This window comes from Cyprinus carpio, chromosome A4, assembly GCF_018340385.1.
Source record: "Cyprinus carpio isolate SPL01 chromosome A4, ASM1834038v1, whole genome shotgun sequence".
Classification (NCBI taxonomy): Eukaryota; Metazoa; Chordata; class Actinopteri; order Cypriniformes; family Cyprinidae; genus Cyprinus; species Cyprinus carpio.
The window spans coordinates 22002157-22027415 of NC_056575.1; the positions used below are offsets into that span (position 1 = coordinate 22002157).

The window sequence follows — 25259 nt, forward strand, 5'->3', positions numbered from 1 at the left end:
GATTATTATGTCCACTTAATATAAACACAAAAACTCACATACTCTGCTTTATATGAGTTTATGCCCTCTTTTTAACACATTTGTTTGTTCCTATTTACATTTTAATCTATATCTGGTATTAAATGGTCTCTGCACCCAAACATAACCATTTAGCCACCCCCCAATACTCTTTCACTAGTAATTCTTAATATATTGTATTTTATTATTGTGCTTTTGTCATTTCAGACAGCAGTGTGTGAACGGGACTTTTATTTTGATTTCACGATGTGACGTCACAAGGCTGCGCCGCGCTAATACGTCTGAGATTCGGCTGAAGAAAAGGTTTGTGTTTTAAGCAACTAAAATGTTTCATTCAATGCAACCCGTTCGGGCAATTTTGTAGTTTTTACAAACGATGTAAAATGAAATTCAACACTGTAAACCTTTATCTAACAGTAATTATAAAAGGTGCGTCTCTTTCGCTCCCTGTATCGTGAATCAGTGTATCGTAAACACGAGCTCGGCCACTGTAGAGCAGTGGTGAGAGAACCGGGGTTTAGAGTCGAATATCCGTATTGAATCAAATGATTCGGAAAATGATTCAGTGATTCGAAGCGCTCGATTCACCGCGCTCTGACGTCACACGCCGATCAAAACAGTGCAATCGCCAAATCATTAAATACGAATTATATTAATCATTTAAACGCCTTAATGGCGTTTATGTATAATTTGTGTTCTTTTATTCATTTGTACAGCTAGTGTTGATTGTTTTCGTTGAATCAGGTGATTTAAGTCCATCTGACTACTGAACTAGGGATTTAGTTTGGATTTATTTTGCTTTCTTTTTTAATTACTCTCATCTCAAACTTACTATTTTAAAGATGGCGTTCATTAAAGAGGAGAGTGAAGACATGCGGATTGAAGACACTTTCAAAGTGAAACCAGAAGATACTGAGGAACAAATAGAGATGGTGTTTATTAAAGAGGAGAGTGAAGACACAATGAATGAAGAAACATTCAGAGTAAAACATGAAGAAACTGAGACACAAACAGGTTAGTTTTCATTCTCAAAGCTGAACTCACTCATTTGATTCGCCCCCAGCGTGAACATAAATGAAACATATATTTTAAAAATTAAATATAAAATGATTTAATGCTGAGCCCCCAGCGTGAGTTTTTAGGTGACCGTTATTTTAGAAAGTATCTCTACACTTATTTTAGAATGTAGCGCCTTATTGTTTCCATGGCAACACGTCATGCTTGTCATGTGACACAACGCAGGGGGCGGGACTCGACAGATGGGGGTTGGGTTTGGGGCGGGTCAGAGGCAAGTTATATACACATAATACATAATTATTAATAAGAATTATTGTGATAACAATTCATGTTTCTTTTTTCTTTATCTTTATTATAACAAATTTTATATTACATAAAAGGAGACACTGTGGTGCATGTGGAACATGTAACAAAAAATTCCATGTACTTGAAGTTTGAAATCGCGGGTGTGCCCCTTTGTGCCTCCACAGCGTGATTGTGCCATTGGGATTTATTGTGCTGCGTTATGTCGTTTTTCCCACCGTGTCCGATACTGAAATCAATGCGACATACTTTGCAAAAAGCGTGGGAATTGTCGATGCTGCTTCGTGATAAGAAATTAAATTCCTTCGACCAGCTGTTGTTATATTTGCAGCTATATTTTTTTTTTTTTTTTTTCGCCATAGCACCACCTGAGCTTTCTAATGCCATTTTTAGTGTGATGCTTGATTCAAATTCCCCCGTCTACCTGCGCAGATATCAACTGCTCAACAGAGATCACAGATGGGTTCAAAATTGTATGATGTATCTATTGTGTGAGTAGGATGGGTTTCATACAAGATCTGGCAACTGGACAACCTTGGAATAATGTATTGATGTGATCATTCTTATTATGAGGTAGGGCCATAAAAATTACGGGAGTTTCCCGGGAGAAATAACAAAACGGGAGGGGGGCGGGAGATGGGTGTCAAATACGGGAGACTCCCGGGAAAAACGGGAGTGTTCACACAGTGTTTCCCACAGCCTTACACTCTATTTGTGGCGGCACTCCCCCGCCCCCATATATACAGGTCAAACTGGGATAAGAGCAGAGTTTCCCACAGTGCCTACACAATCTACAATAAAAACATGTAGTTGATTATACGGTATTTGTAAGGATCATTATTGCCGCCCCCATATACATCATCATATATATTTACAAATGTCATTATGGTTTGCTTAGCAGGAGGCCTGCTTTGCGCAAAGCGGATTTGATTCAGCAGGGAATGACGGGATCACTGAAAAGTAATCACACCGGTGTGAAGCAGCGGGTTAAAGTTGTTCACAGGCGAAACAACATGAGAAGGATCCCGACTTTCAAGCATTACATGCAAAATGAAAAAAAAAAAAATCTGCTTCTGAATCGAAAATTTTTCTAAATTCACAGTCGGTTAATCCTTCTGAAATTCATATATATATAAATATACACACCGCATTGGTTTTGATTTGAAACCGTGCAGTGCTCATGTTTATTCAATGAAGTCAAAGCCTTTTGCTCTAAAATCTAAGTTGTGGTGGTCAGTTTTGATTAAATGTACAAACAGCCGCCACAAATAAATCACATGTGTGGGAAACATGCAAGTAGGTCTTATTAAAAAGGTACGCGCTGAAAATTATCACAGAGTCCTAAGTAGTACAGACCCTTTGGTTCAGTATTTGCTAGAAGCACCCTTGTTGATTTAATACAACATGAGTCTTTTGTCGAAGATGCCAACGAGGTTTGTCAATCTGGATTGGGGATCCTCTGCCATTTGCTCATTGCAGATTTCTCCAGTTCTGCCAGGTTGTAATGATCGTACGTTTTTGGAGTGCCATTTCCATCCAGTCATCCAGAGGTGCTCGATTGGTTTTTAGGGCTAATCACACCGGTGTGACTTGTAACGAGTTAATAGGGGTTAAGTGTTGTTTTTGAGCAGGTCGAAATCACATGAGAAGATCCGACTTTCAAGACACACACAAAATTAGAAAATAAAAATCTGCTTCTGAATTGAAAATGCTTAAATTCATTCATTTCACTTAATTGTGCAACTTATATATATATACACACACACACAGAGTGGGTACGGAAAGTATTCAGACCCCCTTAAAATTTTCACTCTTTGTTATATTGAAGCCATTTGCTAAAATCATTTGTTCATTTTTTTCCCTCAGTAATGTACACACAGCACCCCATACTAACAGAAAAACACAGAATTGTTGACATTTTTGCACATTTATTAAAAAAGAAACACTGAATTATCACATGGTCCTAAGTATTCAGACCCTTTGCTCAGTATTTAGTAGAAGCACCCTTTTGATCTAATACAGCCATGAGTCTTTTTGGGATGCAACAAGTTTTTCACACCTGGATTTGGGGATCCTCTGCCATTCCTCCTTGCAGGATCCTCTCCAGTTCTGTCTGGTTGGATGGTAAATGTTAGTGGACAGCCATTTTCAGGTCTCTCCAGAGATGCTCAATTGGGTTTTAAGTCAGGGCTCTGGCTGGGCCATTCAAGAACAGTCACGGAGTTGTTTGTGAAGCCACTCCTTCATTATTTAGCTTGTGTGCTTAGGGTCATTGTCTTGTTGGAAAGGTGAACCTTCGGCCCAGTCTGAGGTCCTGAGCACTCTGGAGAAGGTTTTGATCCAGGATATCCCTCTGACTTGGCCGCATTCATCTTTCCCTCGATTGCAACCAGTCATCCTGTCCCTGCAGCTGAAAAAACACCCCCACAGCATGATGCTGCCACCACCATGCTTCACTGTTGGGACTGTATGGGACAGGTGATGAGCAGTGCCTGGTTTTCTCCCCACATACACGTACTTCTTAGAATTAAGGCCAAAAAGTTCTATCTTGGTCTCATCAGACCAGAGAATCTTATTTTTTTATTGTTTTTTTTTTTTTGCAAACTCCATGCGGGCTTTCATGTTTCTTGCACTGAGGAGAGGCTTCCTTCGGGCCACTCTGCCATAAAGCCCCGACTGGTAGAGGGGCTGCAGTGATGGTTGACTTTCTACAAACTTTCTCCCATCTCCCGACTGCATCTCTGGAGCTCAGCCACAGTGATCTTTGGGTTTTGCTTTACCTCTCTCACCAAGGCTCTTCTCCTCCGATAGCTCAGTTTGGCCGGACGGCCAGCTCTAGGAAGGGTTCTGGTCATCCCAAACGTCTTCCATTCAAGGATTATGGAGGCCACCGTGCTCTAATGAACCTAAAGTGCAGCAGAAATTTTTTTGTAACCTTGGCCAGATCTGTGCCATGCCACAATTCTGTCTCTGAGCTCTTCAGGCAGTTCCTTTGACCTCATGATTCTCATTTGCTCTAACATGCACTGTGAGCTGTAAGGTCTTAAATAGACAGGTGTGTGGCTTTCCTAATCAAGTCCATTCAGTATAATCAAACACAGCTGGACTCAAATGAAGGTGTAGAACCATCTCAAGGATGATCAGAAGAAATGGACAGCACCTGAGTTAAATACAGGGGTGGCCAACCCTGCTCCTGGCGAACTTAGGACCATGTGATATTTCATTTTTTCTTTTTAATAAATGTGCTGTCAACACACACAGTGCTTCCCACACATAGACTTGACTTGGGCAGGCTGCTCAGGTATATACGGAGAAACATTTTTGCTTTTATTATTCTTATCTTCATACTTTTTATATCCGCCCAAAATAATGACCATCCAAGATAATAACCATCCGAGATTGATTAACTAGTGTTAAATCTCCCCTCGCCCTACACATTTCGTGTCTGCTCGTGCTGTGTGCGCGAGAACTAGGGCTGGTCCGAATACCATTTTTTGAGCTTCTAAGATTCGGTAGTAATCAACAATTAATATTCGAAGCTTCGGAGGGAGGGGGCTGAACATATTCTTCTCTCCAATGCCGTGTCTACACCGGATGCGAGCGTTATGGCATACAATAGAACCTATTATGCTGTCTACACTGGATGCGATGCGGTGGGCACGACTGACAAATTCCCGACAGTAAACTGCTGCTGCGTTCTATTTATGACGTATTGACACAAATTTCAAATGATTTACAGTGGTTGCTTTGTTGCGTTCAGTGTAGACTTTAGCTGTTGTGGTGCGGCATAACACGGTTTAATAAAGGCAGGAATCTCTGTGTGTTTGTCTGTCTGTTTGCCTTTTATTATGTCGAGAACCATTCATCCAATCGACTTCACACGTGGCAGGTGTGTTGCTGCGGATCCAAGGGAGTGCAGTGTCACATTTTGGTGCAATATGGACGTGCGACAGGTTCAGAATTAATGAACTTTTAATAAACTACAGAACGGCTTGAGCCAGAAGCAGCGTGCCTCACGAGGGCAGGGCTTATAAGCTCAGAGAATGGACACTGCACTAGTGATTCAAAACACACAGGTCTGTAAAGAGCAATACTTTTAATATAGACAAATTATTATTAGGCTGGGCTACTATATGTTTTTCTGCCGTATTCGCAAATTTTCTAAGCAAATAAAGTGCACGTTATATCATGTGTAAAATTACTGATTAACATGCTGGATAAAAGACACCAACAATTTTACACCAACAATATACTATAGGCTTACTACTTACAGAACTCAGGTGATTTTTCAAAATTGATGTGCTGTTGTGGGAGGCCAGTTTCAAATCGCATATTTGGCACATTTGCCTTTGTCTTGCCCTGACTCAATTTAAAGTACTAATTCATATTCAAGGTCTTGGCATTTTTGTCTTCTCTTCCAGATTAACTGAATCATGACTCATGGGCAGTTCATATTCAAGGGTGAATGAGAACCGTTTAGCGGGGGATGCCAGATGTTCAAAAAAAAAAAAAAAGAATATTCAAATCTCAAAATTGAAAATCAAATGCCAACCCACCGAACAATATTCGAATAATCAAATATTCTGGTCCAGCCCTAGCGAGAACTGTTTCCTCCCACTGATGTTCCCACGTGCGCTGCAGAGGAGCCGTGGATATTTCACAGACAAAGACAGGGATCAACAAAGCGGGTGGTTCAGTCGCAAATAAAAATTGATGTGCGCAAACTGTAAAATGTATTTAAAGGGGCATGTGTGTGAATAAAGCAAATTCCATTCGGGTGAGTTTTCTTAAATTTATTGTCATAAAAGTCTTCAAAACATGAAATGGTAAAACAAACGTCTTGATCATTTTAAGTCGTCTTATATTTTGGGGATGGAAAAAAATAAATCACGATACAGCCTATTGATTTTTAAACTTAAAAAATAATTGATAAAAAAAAAGAGCGCTGCACGTTGCAGCATCACAAGGCGGCACTGTTGTATGTTCAACAAGCTCAACAGCGCTTAGTTCAGACTGCTTCAAAGTGATTCTCAATCGATGAATAGTGCACATTTATGCCAAGCGATTGCTTATAACTTCGAGCTGATGAATTATGACAATGTCTACTTTATGACTGTTATATAATATGTTTTAGACGGTTGTAAGAATGCATATTTTCTCTCTGATCTGAAGGATCAGCCCGCAACAGCATACACATTTCAAAATAAGAGTCCCTGTGTATTTCGTGCTTGTTTATTTTTATTTATAAATTTTTTTTCTGGGCATTATTTGTATTTTGGTTACACAATTAATTGTATTTCATTTAATTTCAATTTGATTCATCGTAAACTATTGTAGTTTCTGGTTGGGATGTTTTCCCACAGGAAGAAAAGACGAAGAACATTATTTGACATATTAAATATATATTTTATTAGTATCAGTAAAATATGTGTCATATAGTGCCTCTCTCATAGAATGGGACAAAGTAAGGAGAACTCTACCATTTAAATGCTGTAATTTTGCAGAATTTACAATGCATATAATAATACATAATATTAGTATGTAATTAAATGTAATAGAAGCCTGTATAATTAAAAATAATTTCAATAAATTGAAATATTGTTAAAAATCACACATTATTTGTTATTTGTCACATGTAGTAGACCATTTTTGTGCCATGGGTAAAAGGAGGATTTTGCACCCGGCTACCACCGCAAGTAAAATTCAAACCTGTGGGAAGCATGTTTAAAATAGCAAAAGGCAAATCATTATATATGACTTATTCACTCTACATTCTCATCTATGAGTTTTTTTCCTTCTCAGAAATGATTTGTATCAAACTGATGTCTTGTAAACATAACTTATGTTTCCAGAATGACTGAAAACACGTCTATTAAGGCTTCGGTGTCAATTAATGCTGTTTTATATTCTTTTTGTGTGATGCATATAGAAGGCTAGCAATATATTCAAAGCCTCAAAAACACTTACGAGCAAAATATTGTCATACTAACAGGGCTCCAGACTAACTTTTTTACTAGGACCACTGTACTCCCTTACACATCTTAAATTGAAGTGCAAGGCAAATATTGTAGGGATGCACAATATTGGACCTTGCCGATATCCGATATGCCGATACTTTTTAACTTCATTTTGGCCAAGCCGATATTGATAAATTTTTCCTTTTGTTTGGAAACAATAAGTGACCAAAGTGACTGTTCTTTTGCAGTTTTTAATAACCAAGTGGCACTGATATATCTGCCAGATAAAATAAACAATATAGCTCGATCTCAGCCAACTCATATCATCATATCTAGGGCCCTGTGAAATCAGTTAAATTTTTTCCCAAATTCCGTTTTATTTATTTTTTCCAAATTATTTATGGATTCTGTTTTTGTTTTTTTTCTGGACCTCTTTTTAATGATTAAATTAAAGGTTATCAATCAAAAAGCTTTCCTAATTAATTAAAATCACAAAACCTACACAATTTAACATTGGTTTATTTAAAGTTTAACACAAAAATTAATTTTTAAAAGTTTTTTCTCACGTTCTGTTTTTATTGTTACCAAAATCTGTAAGTATGTCTAATTATTTGAATGCATATAAAGGGGTCATATGATGTTGCTAAAAAGGACATTATTTTTATTTTGTGTATTTGGTGTAATGAAATGTGTTTATGCGGTTTAAGGTTCAAAAAACACATTATTTTCCACATACTGTACATTATTGTTTCTCTTCTATGCCCCACCTTCTGAAACCTGTAGTTTTTTTACAAAGCTGAAAAGCGAGGTGTGCTCTGATTGGCCAGCTATCCACAATGTAAACCGAACAGTACTACTAAATTAAAGAATAAGAACACTGCAATTAAATTGCTAAATCGTTGATGCAACTTATAACAATTAAATTTTCTGAATGAGGAATTTAGTTTTATTTTTGTGTAGCTCAACAGTTTTGAGAAAACTCTTCTACTTAAATTATTATTTTTAAGTTTACAGAGTGACGTAAAGCGACGTCACAACGTTGCTCTAACCGACGTTCAGAGAAGAATCCATTTAATATGGCGGAGACTCGCAAACGACCAGAGCAAACTTAATGGGACAACTAGTAAGTAAATCAAAACAACTGTGAAAATTTCTTATTTGCTTTTTGAGTGTTGTAAGATACCACGATAAAGGAATGTTTTTACACAGCGCTGTAAAGCCCTGCGTTTCCCTAGTGCCTTTGAATGAGTATTTTGAATATTATTTTATCATCACTGGTTAAAGTATAATGTTAACGTCAAAGAATGGCACTAATGTTAAAGTTAGCCAGCATTTTTCGGTAAACGCAGTCCTAACGTACGTTTTGAATGTCACTGCTGTTAACTGCGATGTTTAGGGCTGCATTTGTCAAAAGCATCGTGAGCTAACGTTAAGTCGATTGTGGAGACCATTTTGTGTCAAATGTTTCTACGATCATCTTAGCCATACAATGCTTTTTTGGGGGGAAATGCCCTGGTAAATGTGATTTTTATTTGGTCAGATTTTAAACAACTAGCAGCTAAGAGTATTAATCCAAAATTAGGTTAAAGCTAATACACAGACATGAATTCTGGAATATAATAAATTTACAAAAGCAGTCTACAAACTTGTAGTAAACCTTTACAAACTTTCTTTAATTGCAGGCTGAGCTGGATTCTGAATACAAAAGAGTGAGCCTCAACACTTAAGGTAACTTCTATTAATAATAATTATTATTATTATTTTTATTATTAACTTCTATTGAGTTGAAGATCAAGTTGTGTGATGTGTCCTCACATAACAGGACACAGACTCGGCTTTCTCTTTTTTACATCAATCGTTGGTTATACACTTACTTGTGCGTGTTTTTGGTTTTCTAGGTTTGTGCGGAGTTTCACCATATCAGATTAAGTGGCACACACCAGCAAGATTTCACAAATGTTGCATGACATTCTAAATGTTTGATCTATCTTCAGGTGAGTGCAAATTCACAAACACTAACTACCTCCATCCCTGTCCTCATTGAATATAAAATAAAGTTGGCCTGATTGTTTAACATGTTTATTTTTTTTTATTTACATGACGTCAACATGAAAGGAGCCCTTCATGCTCTCCCAGTGAACGCGTGTGAGGAGAACTGTTCTTCAGGACATGAAATGTAAGTAGGACAGCTGGATATGGGCCACCACAGTCAGTTTCCAGCTTTGCTGACATACAGGTAATTCATGATGACAATCATTCATAACTAGGCACTTTTATTTATTTTATTTTTATTTTTTTACCAGCCAAAGCATTTACATGATTATACTGTTGTTTGCTTAGATACTCATGTGACAACTGGATGTTGAGGTTGATGAGGGAGAGGACACTGGCCAACAGTGTGACTCAGGTTTACAAGTAGCTGATGGAACAACACAGTGAGACATGGACACACCGTGTCCTGCAGTATCTGACTGCCTGTGAACCATTCACAAGGTACTCCCTTGTGCAGCCTCCTGTGTTTGCTGAGCCTCCCCTTTTACCTGCCCTCCCTAAACCTTAGTGGCTGTTAGCTGTGTATGCCAGGGATGTTCTGGGGCGACAGCATGAGATCAAGGCCAAAATTACATCTGTTTTTGGCTGTGTTCTCAAAATGGACTCCACAAAAAAAGTATCACAGCCCTGTTTATATCCAGAAATTTGCCAGATATGGATGTGTGTGCGTACATAACGAACACAGTTTTTGACCCTTTTTATTTTTCCCAATAGGTCACAAAGAAACTTGCCGGTGCTGCATCAGGAACAGCTGCCTGGTGCACAAATGTGGGAAATGAACACGGCCAGGTCCTTGTCTATGTGCTGACAGCCGCCGGGGGGCATGGATTGGACCCCATGGCAGCTGGCTTGAAGAAATGTTACTGAGAGGCAGGAGAGGCAGCCCCAAAAGTAATGTTTGAGATTGCTGCAGTCAGCACGGCCAGTCTCAGCTGAAGGTCATGTTTTCAGGGTGGGATGAGCTTGAAGTGCGCCTCGACATCTGGCATTTCATGTGGCGATTTGCTGTAGGTGTCACGACAGAGGCTCATCTGCTCTATGGGATTTTCATCGCACGTCTGGCCACGTGCCTCTTTCAGTGGGATCCAGAGGATTTGGTCACTCTTTGCCGTGCATAGGAGGGTGAGCTGGTGACAAAGAACACTAGCCACTTCTCAGAAAAGGCAGTCAGTGCTCACGTTACCCAGAGGGAGTTGGCACTGCACACCAGAATGATGACCACCAGATTGATTGGATCACTGATTGATCTGTTTGACAGTGCGGACGGGAAGGACACTCTGGGAGTGCCTCTGCTGGACCACAAACGGATCCAGCAGCTATAGAAGGAACAGCGGAAGCACGTACAGTGTATCCAAGACCCAGAGAACTTTCCGCTCTACATGAAGACAGGGACACTGAAGAAAGGAGGTGTGGAGCTGTGCTGCTACAGGTGTGCCCATGGCTCTACCACCTTGGAGTTATTCCACCTCCATCTGAACCGTTTTATTCCAGGTATTACATGCATATGGATTACAAATTTTTCTGTTAAAAATATCAGCACTGTAACTGCTTCCATTACTTTAAAGTAATGTCACATTAATGAATGTCACACTCTAAAGTAATATTACAGTTCTTTTCTGATGTCATAAGCATTGACAAAGCTGTCTTGCCTGACAAGTCACTAGTAACTCAATAATTTTTGATGTAATTACGTAACTCTTTTACATGTAACAAGTTACTTCACCTCATGTTTTTTACTTTCAGGAACCAGTGCCAGTGATGCACATTTTCAGGCCTATCTCCTTGAGGGCTTGATGTGTTGGAATGATGACCGGATGGAAGACTCCAAAAAAGTGCCATGAGAGAGGCTGTGGACCAGCTTAGCCGAACAGTCTTAGGGAAGCCCTGGGATGAGCGCTGTCGCCCTCCTGGAGCATATACAGGCAAGAAATTCATTAATTTGTTCTTTTGTAATATTCTACTAAGTTATCTATTTAGCCTTTAATGTATTAGACAAAATATTAAGAACAAAAAAACTTCATTTTCTCTACTTTATTCTTGTAGGTGAATTGCTGGGAATGGAGTACCTTTACAGCTAGACTGGCAAAACACTGACTCCAGTACTCCAGAACCCAGAGGAGGAAGACAGGCTGGTGGAGGAAGTTGATGACCAGGACCTGCAACATGAGGGGTTTAAGGAAGAGATCATAGAGGACATCACAGTTCCAGTGCTGTATGAGGATGACCCCTGCTGTGATCTCCAAAACAGCCCCTCCTCTTTGCCTCTGCCTCGGCCCCCAGTATCACTGGCTGAACCATCCACATCATCTGGTGGAGAAGGACAGCATCTTGCCCCTGCCCCTTCAGTGCTGTCACAGCCATCGGACACTGGAAGCAGTCTCTCCGATGAGGCTCAGGTAAGACACTTTAAGGGCTTTATTTAATTTCAATCTCATTTTATTCCACATGTATTAACATTAATCTGAATTTACTAGAGAGCAGTCATTGGAGCCAAAACATCACTGGGTGGGATAAGGTCCAGTTTAAGGCACAGAAAACCATCCAGAGTCACACCGGGTGTGGAGAGTGTGAAACGGTGTCTGATTGGACATCCTGGGAGTCCAGCACTGTGGCCCAGCACCATCTGCTTTGTTGAGGCCATTTGTATGAAGCTGTGTGCTTTACACAAGTCGCCGACCAAGAAGGCTAGAGTTTGCACCCCCAGGTGGTCTAAAATCCTCTCGGATTACCACCACATTTAGGACACTCATTCAGTGGTAAGCAAGGCACATTATTTGCTTCAAATAAACTGAATACTTCTAAACATATATAATACAAGTAATTTATTTTCAGTGAAAATAGTGAACAGTGGCAGAAGAATCAGGAAATGAGTGTCCTCACTCAGGTACTGACTCCACCTGAGCCAATTGCTATGGCTGATACGCAGCATTCTCCGCTGAGAGAAAAATTGGATGAAGCACCATCGACATCAGGCCCAAAACATCAATTTATCCTTCCCCCAAATGAGAAGGACAGGCTCCTCTTCTGGGACCAGGTCGACAGCCCACTGCTGCCACCAGGGAGTGCCCTATCGCACCTGCCCCCATAGCATCAGGAGTTGTGCAGCCCGTTTCAGCTCCTGGGTCGTTGTTAGGCACACTAGTCCTTAACCCAGACAAGACTGCATCAATGGTCATCCGATGCAGGACCAGCTTCACCTGTTTCTGCCTCTGCTGCTCCTGTGTCCTGTTACACACACAGAAAAAGGCGCCAGCGGGCAATAAATAATATCTTTCCTTTATACATTTTGTATATATTACATGGACCCCCTCTTTCATATTGTCCTATATATATATATATATTGTTTATATATGTGTGTGTGTGTGTATGTGTGAGTGTGTGTGTACTAATTTCAATATTTGTGTGTATTCATTTTAATAAAACATTTTACATTTGAAGTGTCTTTTGATCAGATAAACTAAATCTGATAAATCATAAATCATATCCCACACAAAAAACAAGAAACATTTTTATTCATTTTAACAATAAACATAAACATGTAATATGCTTTTTAAAAATAATATACACAAAATAATAAATATCAATCAATACAATGATATGTCATAGATAATGAAGGCGCAGTTGATTGCACACTTAATACACATGTAGTCGACAGATGGCACCAAGGCTTAGCTGAGACCGACTGCCCTTGGATACTTTGTCGCACAGACCGCGGGTTTGAGTCCAGACTTGTTTCACATGTAACTAATACTCTTCCATAATGCACAGGAATATAGTCGAATATTATTGCAGGGGAAATTTGTTGGCGTATTCCTGTTTTGTTCGTCTTTTTTACTTGCTTGCAGGGGGCGAAAAGATTGGGTCCCAGCAACAGCACCGGTATCTGCTCCTTTGTGTGACGAAGAATAGGAGGAGTACTGCCATAGTCCTAAAAAATGAACTCCACACTGAAAAAAATTATTCATTGAATTAACTTAAACCCAATTTAAGATAAGTGGTTGCAATCAATTTATTTTAGCTTCATTTAAAATAAATTTAGTTGAGTAACTTTAAATTTATTTAAATGTAGCTAAAATGAATGGTTTGCAACCACTTACCTTAAAAAATTTTTAGTATAATTTTTTATCAGTGCAGCAGGCTACTGGTGTGCATGTTTCTGATCAAACTGTCAGAAACAGACTTCATGAGGGCCCGATGTCCTCTAGTGGGACCTTTGCTCAAAGCTTAGCACCGTGCAGCTCGAATTGCCAGAATTGGCAAGTTCACCATTGGCGGCCCATTCGCTTGGGGCAGTCGTGGCCTAATAGTTAGAGAGTCTGGCTTCTAACCCGAGGTTCAAGTCAGCAGGGATTGTAGGTGGGGGGAGTGAATAACCAGCGCTCTCTTCCACCCTCAATACCACGACTGAGGTGAGACCCTTGAGCAAGACACCAAATCCCCAACTGCTATCTGGGCGCAGCAGTAAAAATGGCTGCCCAATGCTTGGGGTGTGTGTTCACTTCTGTGTGTGTGCACTTGGATGGGTTAAATGCAGAGCTCAAATTCTGAGTATGGGAAACCCACGATGTGGGAAGATTTGTATAACACTCCCCAAATGTTCACGCAAAGAACTTTGATTCTTGCTGTTGCCATGTTGTGGAGACGCTGTTTCATTGTGAAAGCGAAAATAATTTATTTGGTCATACAAAAGAGGACACACCTAGAAATCAGTGGTTAAGTTTTATTTACAACACTGTTCCAGAACAATTCAACCCAAATATTCAGATGTGTGCAGCACATTTTATGTAGGACTGTTTACTGATCCTGGGAGAGAAGACTACAATGCCTGCTGTTCTGACTCGCAGTCTGTAAGTACGTTTACATATGTATAGGATTTGCAACTGATGATTCAAACGCAAGTTTTGCGCAGTGTAAAGCAGAGGTTCTCAATTCCAGTCCTCGCACCCCCCTGCTCTGCACAATTTGTATGTTTCTCTTATCGCTTCAGACGTTTGTTCTATTCGATTGTAAGTGCCCTGCAAAGGCACAGGATATTCCGCCATGATTCCAGTTCGAAGCAAACGTATATGTTCCATTCAAAGTGCATTGAAGTGTGCGAGACATGAATTTAAATTGTATTTATTTACAGAGGTATATGATGTCACACTTGTCTGTGTATGAAGAAATTGCACAGCGCAAATCCCTGAATGAATATACGGAAGTGAGATAAACTTCAACAGATTTCCCCAGCTCAGGGAGTAGGGAGCAATGAACACTGTGTAGGGACCATGTCAATGGGAACACAGTTCATGCATGGAGCTCACTTATAATGAGCTGGTTATCTGAATCAGGTGTGTTAACAGAGAGATGTGCAAAAATATGCAGAGCTAGGGGGCGCGAGGACTGGAATTGAGAACCGGTGATGTAGAGTAGAGCTTGTTGTTTGTTGTTTCTCCGCTCACAAATGTAGACATGGTTTTATGTTTACAAGGCATGATGCAACGTGTAAAAACACTGTATAAATCATTATTATCGGTAATTATGTCCACACTGGATGCAACAAATGGCTCATTTGTAATGGGTTTTATTGTTTTTGTCTTGTCTACCTGGTGTTCTGACCGGGACACACCATCACAGTATGACAAGGGGCGTAACATTTCCATCACACGCTTGAGGCATTCGGCCAATCACAAAGCACTGGACAGCTGGCCAATCAAAGCACACATCGCTTTTCAGACCGATGAGACTTGTAAAAAAAAAAACGCGTTTCAGAAAGGCGGGGCATAGAGGAGAAACAATAATGTACAGTATGTGGAAAATAATGTGTTTTTTGAACCTTTAACCGCATAAACACGTTTAATTACACCAAATACCCAAAATAATGTTATTTTTAGCAAAATCATATGACCCCTTTAAATCACACCAAAAATCAGAGTTGTTAATTTTGGTTTCCATCGATTGTTGTCACATAATTTTGTTCTTAACCAGGTCTGAAAATACTCTTAGACTCTACATTCTTTGTAACTTCCCAGAAATGTAATTTACTATTAACAGGACAGGTCTTCACTTCCCTGGAGTTCAGGAGAAACCTGATGAGAGGGCAGTACGGTACAACCCAGTGTCTACCAAAAGGGGGCCGTCCTGCTTTGGACAATTCTCTGCGGTTAACAGCGAGGCATTTCCCTGCTAAAGTCCCACAGACAACCGCCCAGGGCAGCAGGACAAGGCGGCACTGCAGGGTCTGCCTCTCCAGCTCTCGGAAGACAAAGGAGAGGCGTCTAACAAAGTACATGTGTGTGCCATGCAACACTCCATTGTGTGTTACTCCTTGTTTCGAGGAGTACCACACGCTAAAAAATTACTGAAAACAAAAAAACACTAATCAATGTCAGTTCTAATAATGCATTTAAGTAATTATAACAATTCTCAATAATTGTTTTACTGGTTTTAGGGAAGTTTGTTTACTTAATTCCTGGTAATATGTGTTGATATTGTTTTACTATGCATGTAAATAATTTGTAATTTCTCAAGCATTACAGTTTTTTTAGATTTTTTTTTTTTTTTTTGAATATCAGTTTTTATAGTTTTCTGTTCCTTATGTTAAAGTAGTCGACATTAAATGAACATGGTCAGCATTTCATGCATTGTGCGTTTCTCTTTCCAGTATTAGAAACTGAATATATTATGTTTGTTAATAAGAAAGCAAGGAACCCCACAGTGTACATCTGACATTGTACAGTCTTTCCCTTTATGTGGATGCTTTTGAGCAGCTAATGGTGAATAAGTATAAAAGAAATATTATGTTCAATACAGCAAACCCCCAACTGTTCCCCGGGTGCCACAGCAAAAATGGCTGTCCACTGCTCTGGGTGAGTGTTCACGTTTTTTTTTAAATAGGAAAAAATAAAAACTACACCTTCCCCAGGTGGTGGGCATTCTCTGGACCCCCTACAAATTTGTAAGTACTATGGTAACAGTTTGGCAAAATTAGAAGATAGAGTCAGAGTCCCTTACAAGTGTAAGGAAGACTATTTAAGAGAGATTGAAAAATAATCTATAATTGTTTGTAGATTTTAGTATTCAAAATATTATCAGCAGTTGCATTAGTAGTGAGGAGCTATAGGTTATTCAATGTGTCATAATGTTTTGTCTTTTGAGTCTAGGGTTGGGCAGGGACAACATAAAGAAGTGAAAGTGACACAAAGAGTCTGAGCGATTAGTCCCTTCTCTCTCCACCCCAGTACATCACAACACCACAACAGTAGAACAATAAAAGAACAATATGTATATTTAAAAGGAAGCAATTAACTTCAAAAGGGGATCAACATAAACAAAAAGAGCAATCTGTCTAGACCCTGCAACTATTCTATGGTGAATAAAGAATTAACGGAAAAATTGAGTGTTTACTATTGTCTTCTTGCATTATCAACACACTGTTTTCCTGTTTAATACAGTAAAGTTGCTTTGACACAATCTGTATTGTATAAAGTGCTATATTAATAAAGTCAAGTCAAGTCTGCTTTATTGTCAATTCTTCCACATGTACAGTACATACATACAGAGAATTGAAATTGCATTACTCTCAGACCTTTAGTGCATCCAGATTACACTAACAGTAGAACATTAAATACAGATAATAAAATATAAAGTTCAACTATACAAACAGGTCATGTAAAAAGTAAGATAAGTAAAGCTGCACAAGGCACATGGCAAATAAAGTGCAAACCAGTAAAGTAAACAGTGCATATATAATGATTGTAGAGCTTATTCAGTCTGATTAAAGTGACAAAAATCTCAAGAGAGCAGTTCATTTAAACTGACAGAAGAGGTAGTTGAATGAGGTCAGTTAAATGCTGAATGAGGTAGTGAGTAGACAGAAGCTGTAACAAAGTGTCTGGTGCAGGTCCCAGTGTATTAATGGGAGCTGGGGGGTTGGGTTTGGGGGACTGAGGTTCAGAGTTCAGTGGTGCATGGGGAAAAAGATGGGGGGCAAGGTCGGGAGGGAGTTCAGCTTCCTGACAGCCTGATTAATGAAGCTGTCCTTCAGTCTGCTGGTCCTGGCCTGGAGACTACGCAGTCTCCTCCCTGATCACAGCAGACTGAAGAAGCTGTGTGACGGGTGGGTGGGATCACCTGCGATGCAGAGGGCTTTACGGGTGAGACGGGTTCTATAAATGTCCTGGAGGGAGGGGAGAGAGACACCAACGATCTTCTCAGCTGCTCTCACTATAAGCGCCATACCACACAGTGATGCAGCTCGTCAGGATGCTCTCGATGGTGCCTCTGTAGAAGGTGCTGTATATTCCCTTGGTAGATAGAACGGCCAGCACTTAATAATCATAAACTCCACCAGGAGTGAGCAGTGTTTGAAGACCACAACAGCAACGCGGCACCACGCATCATTGATGTAAACACAAAGCCTGCCACCACATGATTTACCTCCCGCAACAAGGATTCTGTCCACTTCATAGCATGTCAGCTGATCGAGCTGAATAGCGCAGTCTGGAATGCTGTCGCTGAGCCATGTTTCCATGAACACAAAAACACAACAGTCTCTTACAGTCCTCTGAGTTGAGCGTAGTAATCGGATGTAGTCGAGTTTATTGTCCAAAGAGCGTACGTTAGCCAGTACGATGGTGGGGATAGCTGGCAGCTGGCTTGTGTGGGTTAGCCGTTAGCCTAGCCTGGATACCTCCACGCTTACCCCTCTTCTGCTTCCTCTCATGCCGCTTGTGACACCTCCGCTGTGGGCGAGATGCAGTACTGGGGGTCGGTGATGGTGTAGGCCTCCGGAGCAGACCGAGATCCCGCAGCTCTTCCGCATGCGCGGAGTTTAACTCTAAAAATGTGGTTCATCGAGCAGATACTCACGACTGTATGCACGCTTAAAGACAAGTAGACGCGATGAAGACGTACAAAAACACTGCAAATCACAAGACAAAAAACACGAAAACACCGTTCTGACAGGAGAGAGAGAAGACGCTGAGTGTGGACACACCGCCATCTTGAGTAAGACCGAGTGACTTGAAGATGACTTGACTTGACGTGAATAAAGGCTGTTCTATAAATGTAAACACAGAAGTGATTATCTAAAGGTGTCAATATAACACAAGATCAAAACTGTGAAAAAATACCACATAACTGCATTCATTGAGAACTAGAACTTGTAGAGGTTTTTGATCCAATAAATATATCTGATTTGTCAGAATTTAAAGGGATAGTCCACCCCAAAATGCAAATTTTATCATTAATCACTTAATCCCAAGTTGTTCCAAACCTGTAAAAACTTAATCCATCTTTTGAACACAATTTAAGAGCCACAAGGATGCGTTTTCTTTCTAATCAAAGCTAAATACACATAGAAATAGCGCATTCTTGTGGCACGGCTGATACAGAAGAGCATACGCAGCATACGGTGATATGGAGAGACACAGAGGAGACTGTTGACAAAGGAATTGTTGAATAAAGTTGTAATTTTTGTTTTCTTTGCTTACAAAAAGTATTCTCGTCGCTTCATAACGTTACGGCTGAACCACTGATGGCAGATGGACTATTCTGACGATGTCTTTCATACCTGATGATGTCTTTCATACTTTTCTGGACCTTGACAGTATAACTTACTTAGCAGTCTATAGGACAGTCAAATGCTGTCAATCATCAGAATACTTTTTTTTAATGCGAGTGCTAATAGCTTCCAATCTCAAATGCGTGTCAATGCTATCAGCATCAAACGTTATTCTCTTAAGTAAACATGCACAGTGTTCCCAGGTGATTAATGTCTGTTTAAAATAATTTTCATTAAATGTATTGGAATAAAGTTTAGTTTAAGTGTCAGCTGTGCTCCCATCAGTGAGTAAAAACAACTATTAAGTCTTGGAATCATTCAAGAGTTTATGACAATTTAACTGTCATGGTAAGCAAAGTTCAACATTGTATTTTTATTATTGCACACTTTGTTCTGAACAAAAACATTTAAATAAGAAGCAATACAATAAAAATGTTTTACATGCAAGTACATAATGGTAATACATCACATGCACATGAATACATGCGACCATTTAAATGGGAAGAAGTCTTCTAAATAAAAGAGCTCACCAGCTTTAGGTAAAGTCACACATCACTTTATGTTTTTAACACTATTTAAGTGTTAGATTTTATTGCTAATACTGAAATGAGTTTTATTATAATGGAGAATAATGTAGAAGTGGAAAGAGTGGAGGATGAAGAGCAGATCAAAGAAAAACAGATGGAAGAACCAGAGAGGCCTGTTGAGGAAGAGAGAGACATGAAAGTGACAAAAAGACTGAACTGGCAAAAGGTGTGAAAAAACAGGCAGAGAAAAGAAAGTTTAATGCACTTGAGATGAAGGAAATGTAAGAGAGAAGAGAGATGGATTTGTTAAAAGCAAATTTGTGAGTAGAAGGAAATTAGGTGAAGCAAAGACTCTATTAGTGTTGTTTTTGGCGGCCTGTTTTAATTTTAGTTTTAGTCTAGTCTGTGTGAAGCTGTCATGTTAGTTTTTATTAGTTTTAGTCATGTTCATACTCTTTTTAGTCTAGTCTAGTTTTAGTCGACGAAAACTGATGTCATTTTTGTCTAGTTTTGTCGACGAAAACTGATGACATTTAGTCTAGTTTTAGTCGACAAAAACTAATGACATTTAGTCTAGTTTTAGTCAATGAAAATTGTATTTTAGTCTCTTTTTAGTTATGCCATTCTATTTAACCCAGTCAATATAGTACAAGTACCTAGTAGTATAAACGAAACCAAAATTATCTTATTATATTATTGTTACCTTACAGACTCAAGAATACATCCATTCCAGACACGGAACACTCTCTGATTTAAATTTACAACATTTTATTTAACAACCAAACATGTTAGAAGTACACGCAAATATATTTAAATAAAAACAATAAATAATCTGCAAATTTTTCTCCCGAAGGCAAACCCCGGCTGGCCAGCCATTGGTCCCTTTCTCTGTGTCAAGGCTGATTTATACTCAACGCGTCCGCAAGTTCGCTTGGGTGAATGCGGAAAATATGACGTCATCGCAGTGTTGCCGGAAGATCACTTTGAGTGCACACAAACTCATTTCGTGTGGCACTGCATTTTTTGTAACTTTCCTCACAGCTCCGCATCTGAACATGCACAAGTTCAGGGTGATTCTAGTTGAAGGTACACGTCTATGCCGGCGTTTGTGTGAAACAGAAGCAGTTTAATGTGAAGTTCAAGCTCCATCAGGTGCTTTTTGACGGAAAACATATATATTTTTTTTTTTTGGTAAAAAAAAAAATGTTTGCATAGTTTGTCCAAGGCTTCTTATTTGAAGTACGTTTTATTTTTATTGTATAAAATAGAATAAGAATTAATTTAGATATTAATTATACACTATTTGCTTTCAGTTGTCTTGTGTTTGATGTGAAATTCAGCCAATAGTTTAAGATTGTTTTAAGTTTGTACATAAAGAAATTATTAATTCATCATAAGACTTGTACTGGCAAATGACTTCTCACCGGTGATTCCCGACGGTTTTAGGGGACAATTACTCCTCGTCGCTCCCCTGTCATTTCAAAGAACAGTACAACAGCGAACGCAACAAGTATAAAAGCCTCGTCCGTTTGGGAAGGTGCGCTTGCAGTCAGCGGAGGCTTGCGAAGCGGAGCAAGGCGAAAGTATAAATCCCGATTAACTTTGTTTGTTGTCGTCGTCTTAGACGTTGTCCTATATGTTGTCGAGACTAAATAACATTATAACATTTTGTTTTTTTAGTCTCATTTTGGTCAACGAAAATGAAGAGACATTTTAGCATAGTTTTTATTTTGTGAACCACATTTATTCTCGTTTTTATTCATCAACAATATTGCATTATACATTTATAGTCATCATCACATGACCAGCATTTACATTGCGGATTCTATATATAAGAAAATGTTGCACTCCTTCGTCGACAAAAGCAACACTAGATTCTATATATAAGAAAATGTTGCACTCCTATTACTTATGAATGGGAGAAAGTGTGACATTCAACATGGATTTCTTTGGGGATTTCAAATATGAAATGTAATCATAAGCTTAGTGAACAGTTTCCCCATTCAAAGAGATAGGAGCTGCAATTGGATGCCCAAGAGCCGTTTCAAAAATAACCACCGAGTGAAATAACTTGACTTAAAGGGACTTTGGGTAAAGAACAATGCAAACAAAAACTAACAATAAAAACACATTCTAAATGCAAACTAACCAACGACAAAAACTTTAACTAACTCTCAAAAAATCAAATCTTTTTTTTATTTTTTTTTTTTTTACTTTCTTCACAGCAAATCACATCATGACAGCAAAAAGAAAGCAATAAAAAAGACGGACGCAGGTATAAAATGTTATACAATACGATTTAGCACTGTGGTCTTAAACTCAATTCCTGGAGGACCACAGACTTGCACAGTTTAGCTCCAACTCATACCTGCTTGGAAGCTGATTAGGGTTGGATCAAAATTGTATAGAGCTGTGGCCCTCCGGGAACTGAATTTCAGACAAGTTTAGCACTTTAGCATAGCTAAACTATTAGACATTGTCATCTATTTGGAAAGTTCTTGTAATATTGATGATTATATTTGTTGTTTCAATTAGTGATGCAAAGATCGATTCATTTCCGCGAACTGGTTATTTTCGGACAGATCAGCTCATTGAACCGGCTCAAGAAGCCGATTCATCGGTTCCTGATGTCATCAAGCAATAACGTCTCTATGCATTTCTTTTCTAACAACTCAGTGCAATGTTGTATCAATGAAAAATTCAAATAACTCATTTGTGTCAACACTCATATTGAAACATTAAAAACAAAGTTATTTGTGTGAAAGCATACTGCTGATTATTACCATATATTTCACTTAAGTTAATGGTGTTTGTGGTCACAGTTTCATTTGCGGATCCTTTATGTTCGATAAAACTGACTGACCAATATTGACTAGCCTACAACTTAAGGTTCCTAAAAGTTTCACATCTACAGCACACATTACAGACACTGATGCACAAACGCAGATATGTTCTACATGTCTACAGTATAAAGAATGAATAAACCAGTCTTATAAACTCCTTGATTTCGCTTAAGCAACTTTAAATATACTATGCATGCACAATAAACTATTGTAAAATTTATTTACATCACTCAAAAGAAAGGTTTTTGCAGGTTTTAATAAAATGTAAATTAATAACATTGATGATAAGCATATTTCCAATACGCATCTCAGGCTTGCACAGTATCGTCAACTCGCTCATCAGAATCTTCGGTAATCCTCCGCAAACTTCTCCACAGCTCATTCAGTTCTTGTTGAGTCCTTGGTAATCCTCCACAAACTTCGACAGTTGGTTGAATCGGCTCAGTCGGTTCTTTTTGAGTTGGGTCAGTTTTGGTTAAGATGATAAGAACCTTGAATGATGAATTATAATTCAAATTCTGAACAGGTGACCAGTCTTTCACAAAGATGACATACACAATATAGCCAGTAGTTCCTGATTAACCATACCTGCATATTTTGGGAGTGGAGAATACTGGTACACCTGGTACATTGTTCTACATACTTTTTTATGTATGGATTAAGTAATCAGATTCCAAATAATAAGTACTTGGAATTAGATTATATTACATTTTAAAATACTCTTAAGCATCCTACAGTTACTTTTTATTGATTAAATGTTATTCTCGCAATTGGCAGTAAATTATGTTCTTTAAAAAATCCACTAGTCATGTGTTTATCACTGAAAACTGAGCAAATATAGCATTTGACCACTGGATGTACAGAAATCATTTAACTTTTAACAAGTGTTATTTTAACATTGCATATGTAATCAGCTCCTGATGGAAACATTATTATTATTTGAATATCACTGGGTTATTTAACCGTGTATAACTGTCTTTGGAATGCTTTTGTCTTTTACATTACAATGTACAAATTCACGTCATTTCATATTTACATGCAGTGCAGGGATTCTCCCAAAAAAATTTTAAATCATTTTTATATTCTTTGACCTAACATATTTACTTGAAGCAAGCCCTGAGATTTTTAGTTCAGAAGTTAGATCTAGGATAAAATTCAAGAAGAAGAAGTAGTTTTATTCTCTAATGTCTATTAATGGTCACATGATATGCAGATAAACAAATCGAATATTGTAAAAATCTGTTTTATTTTGATTGTTTTTATTTTAAAATTATTTAATAAAATTTTTTATTTTTAAAATGTAATTACTTTATAGATTATCAAAAACATCTATCAAACAAAAACATAATCTAAAATATAATTAAACACATCCTCATATACACTCCATGTAGGGAAATCATGTATCATGTAAAAACTTTATCTACAGTATATGTAAACATATCCTCATATACTTTCTATCAATGTAAGATAAAGGTATAAATCTGTACACACCCTCAACATATACACTGTACAAAAATACAGCATTACTAATCAAGATGTCATTTTGTTTGATACCAATAACGCTGCCTACATGAAGGTTTTTGATGCTGCACGTCAGTCACTGTTCCCAAACTCTCCTTGTTCTCCTTGCACATACAATTGCATGGCCCACATTATTAACCTCACTGGGAGTGCTTTTCGCAAACCATTTCTCCAGTTGAACAATTTCATGAAGGTCCTAGATGTTTCACCAAGCTGGAGCATGTAAACAAAGATATCTTTCATTCCTCACGAAAAACCTGCCAGCAGGAAAGAAGGCCACCATATCTTCAAAATCAAGTAAGGACACTTTACTGGGTTTCAGTTTGGACCTTAAAGGGTTCACCCAAAAATGAAAATTAGGCTGCATTTTACTAGCATGATGTATGGGGACAGCGTTGCACATGCGCCGGTGAGTCTCGTGAAAACCAATGTTTGTTTACAGGATCAAAAGAAGCAAAGTTTCCTTACTTTAGCAAAGGAAAATCAGTCTCCTCTTGGCTTATATCGAAATCCTCTGACATTCTTCTTTACAAATCCTCGTTTTGTACTTCTAATTAGTGACCATTGTTTTGTTTTGATCTCTCTGCTGCATTGCCGCGTTCGTCACTTCTGAGCGGCGCATGCGGAAAGCTGACCTCATAAGTAATTCCTCCGGAATGCTTCCGTTTACAACAGTGAGTGCAAGCTAGATTCAAGTGATTATTACGTTTTGAATATGGATATTTTTCTAACAAAATCGCATCGATTCGCTACAGGAGGCCTTTGTTTGTGGCCATTTTTGGGTGAACTAACCCTTTAGTAGGAGTTCATAGAGTTGGAAATGGAAGCAGGCCTGAATCAAATAAAAATTCATGTACAAGATAAAATACAAGTAAAATTATTCCCTGTTGACCCATAAAAGACTTCCTTTAGCAACACACAAACAAAATTCAACTTATCATAGTTAAGGACATTTGATGACATAAGTGTCAATTCTCAATCTTACTCTTTATTTGTTTTGCATTCCCTGGTGGGTGGCAGAAATTCACTCACATCGGTGAATCACTTCAAGACACAAATCTGGCTCAGTCTCTGAATGCCCAAATCATCATCATGGCTAAAAAGTGCAACATCAACCTCCAGCTTCTCAACAGCAGATGTCCAGTGACCACAAAGACCTTCCATTAGATTTGCATGTCAACTTCACAGCCAATACAAAGATACAGTCTCAAACAGCATCTACAAGCTGATGTTGACAAGACGAAGGAGGTAAACTACTAACCAAAATATCAGAGCTTCGGTTTTCTTGTACTACAACCAACGGCTCAAAAGTGGAGTTTTTGAGCAACTCTAATGCTGCGTTCACACCAAACGCGAATAGAGCGTCAAATTCGCGTCTACCATGTCTAGTTTGGCGCTTGAACATTTTGAATGCATTCGCGTAGAAAGCAAGAATTTGAAGCGAAATTGACGCGCGTCTGAGGCGAAATCTGCTTCT

The 25259-nt window shown here is 38.7% G+C and overlaps 1 protein-coding gene and 1 long non-coding RNA gene across 3 annotated transcripts; both read left to right on the forward strand.

Moving 5' to 3' along the window:
• The first annotated feature begins 280 nt into the window (after positions 1–280).
• On the forward strand, positions 281–16661 carry LOC109110196. 2 transcript variants are annotated; one of them, XR_006157105.1, is made up of 7 exons: positions 281–1032; positions 8303–8418; positions 8978–9023; positions 9194–9289; positions 9411–9531; positions 9636–9963; positions 10062–10562. XR_006157105.1 is itself a non-coding variant. In XM_042744030.1 (2 exons), exons 1-2 carry the CDS (start codon positions 861–863, stop codon positions 15689–15691), a joined length of 483 nt encoding a protein of 160 aa, XP_042599964.1. In that variant the 5' UTR covers positions 289–860; the 3' UTR covers positions 15692–16661. The 2 variants fall into 2 exon arrangements, 1 of the variants encoding a protein (XP_042599964.1); XM_042744030.1 differs by lacking the exons at positions 8303–8418; positions 8978–9023; positions 9194–9289; ... (1 more) ...; positions 9636–9963; positions 10062–10562 and adding an exon at positions 15381–16661 and having other exon boundaries at positions 289–1032.
• Positions 11395–12688, forward strand: LOC109110199. Its single transcript, XR_002021212.2, has 3 exons — positions 11395–11743; positions 11822–12103; positions 12180–12688. It is a non-coding gene; the product is annotated as an uncharacterized LOC109110199 (long non-coding RNA).
• Positions 16662–25259: the final 8598 nt, after the last annotated feature.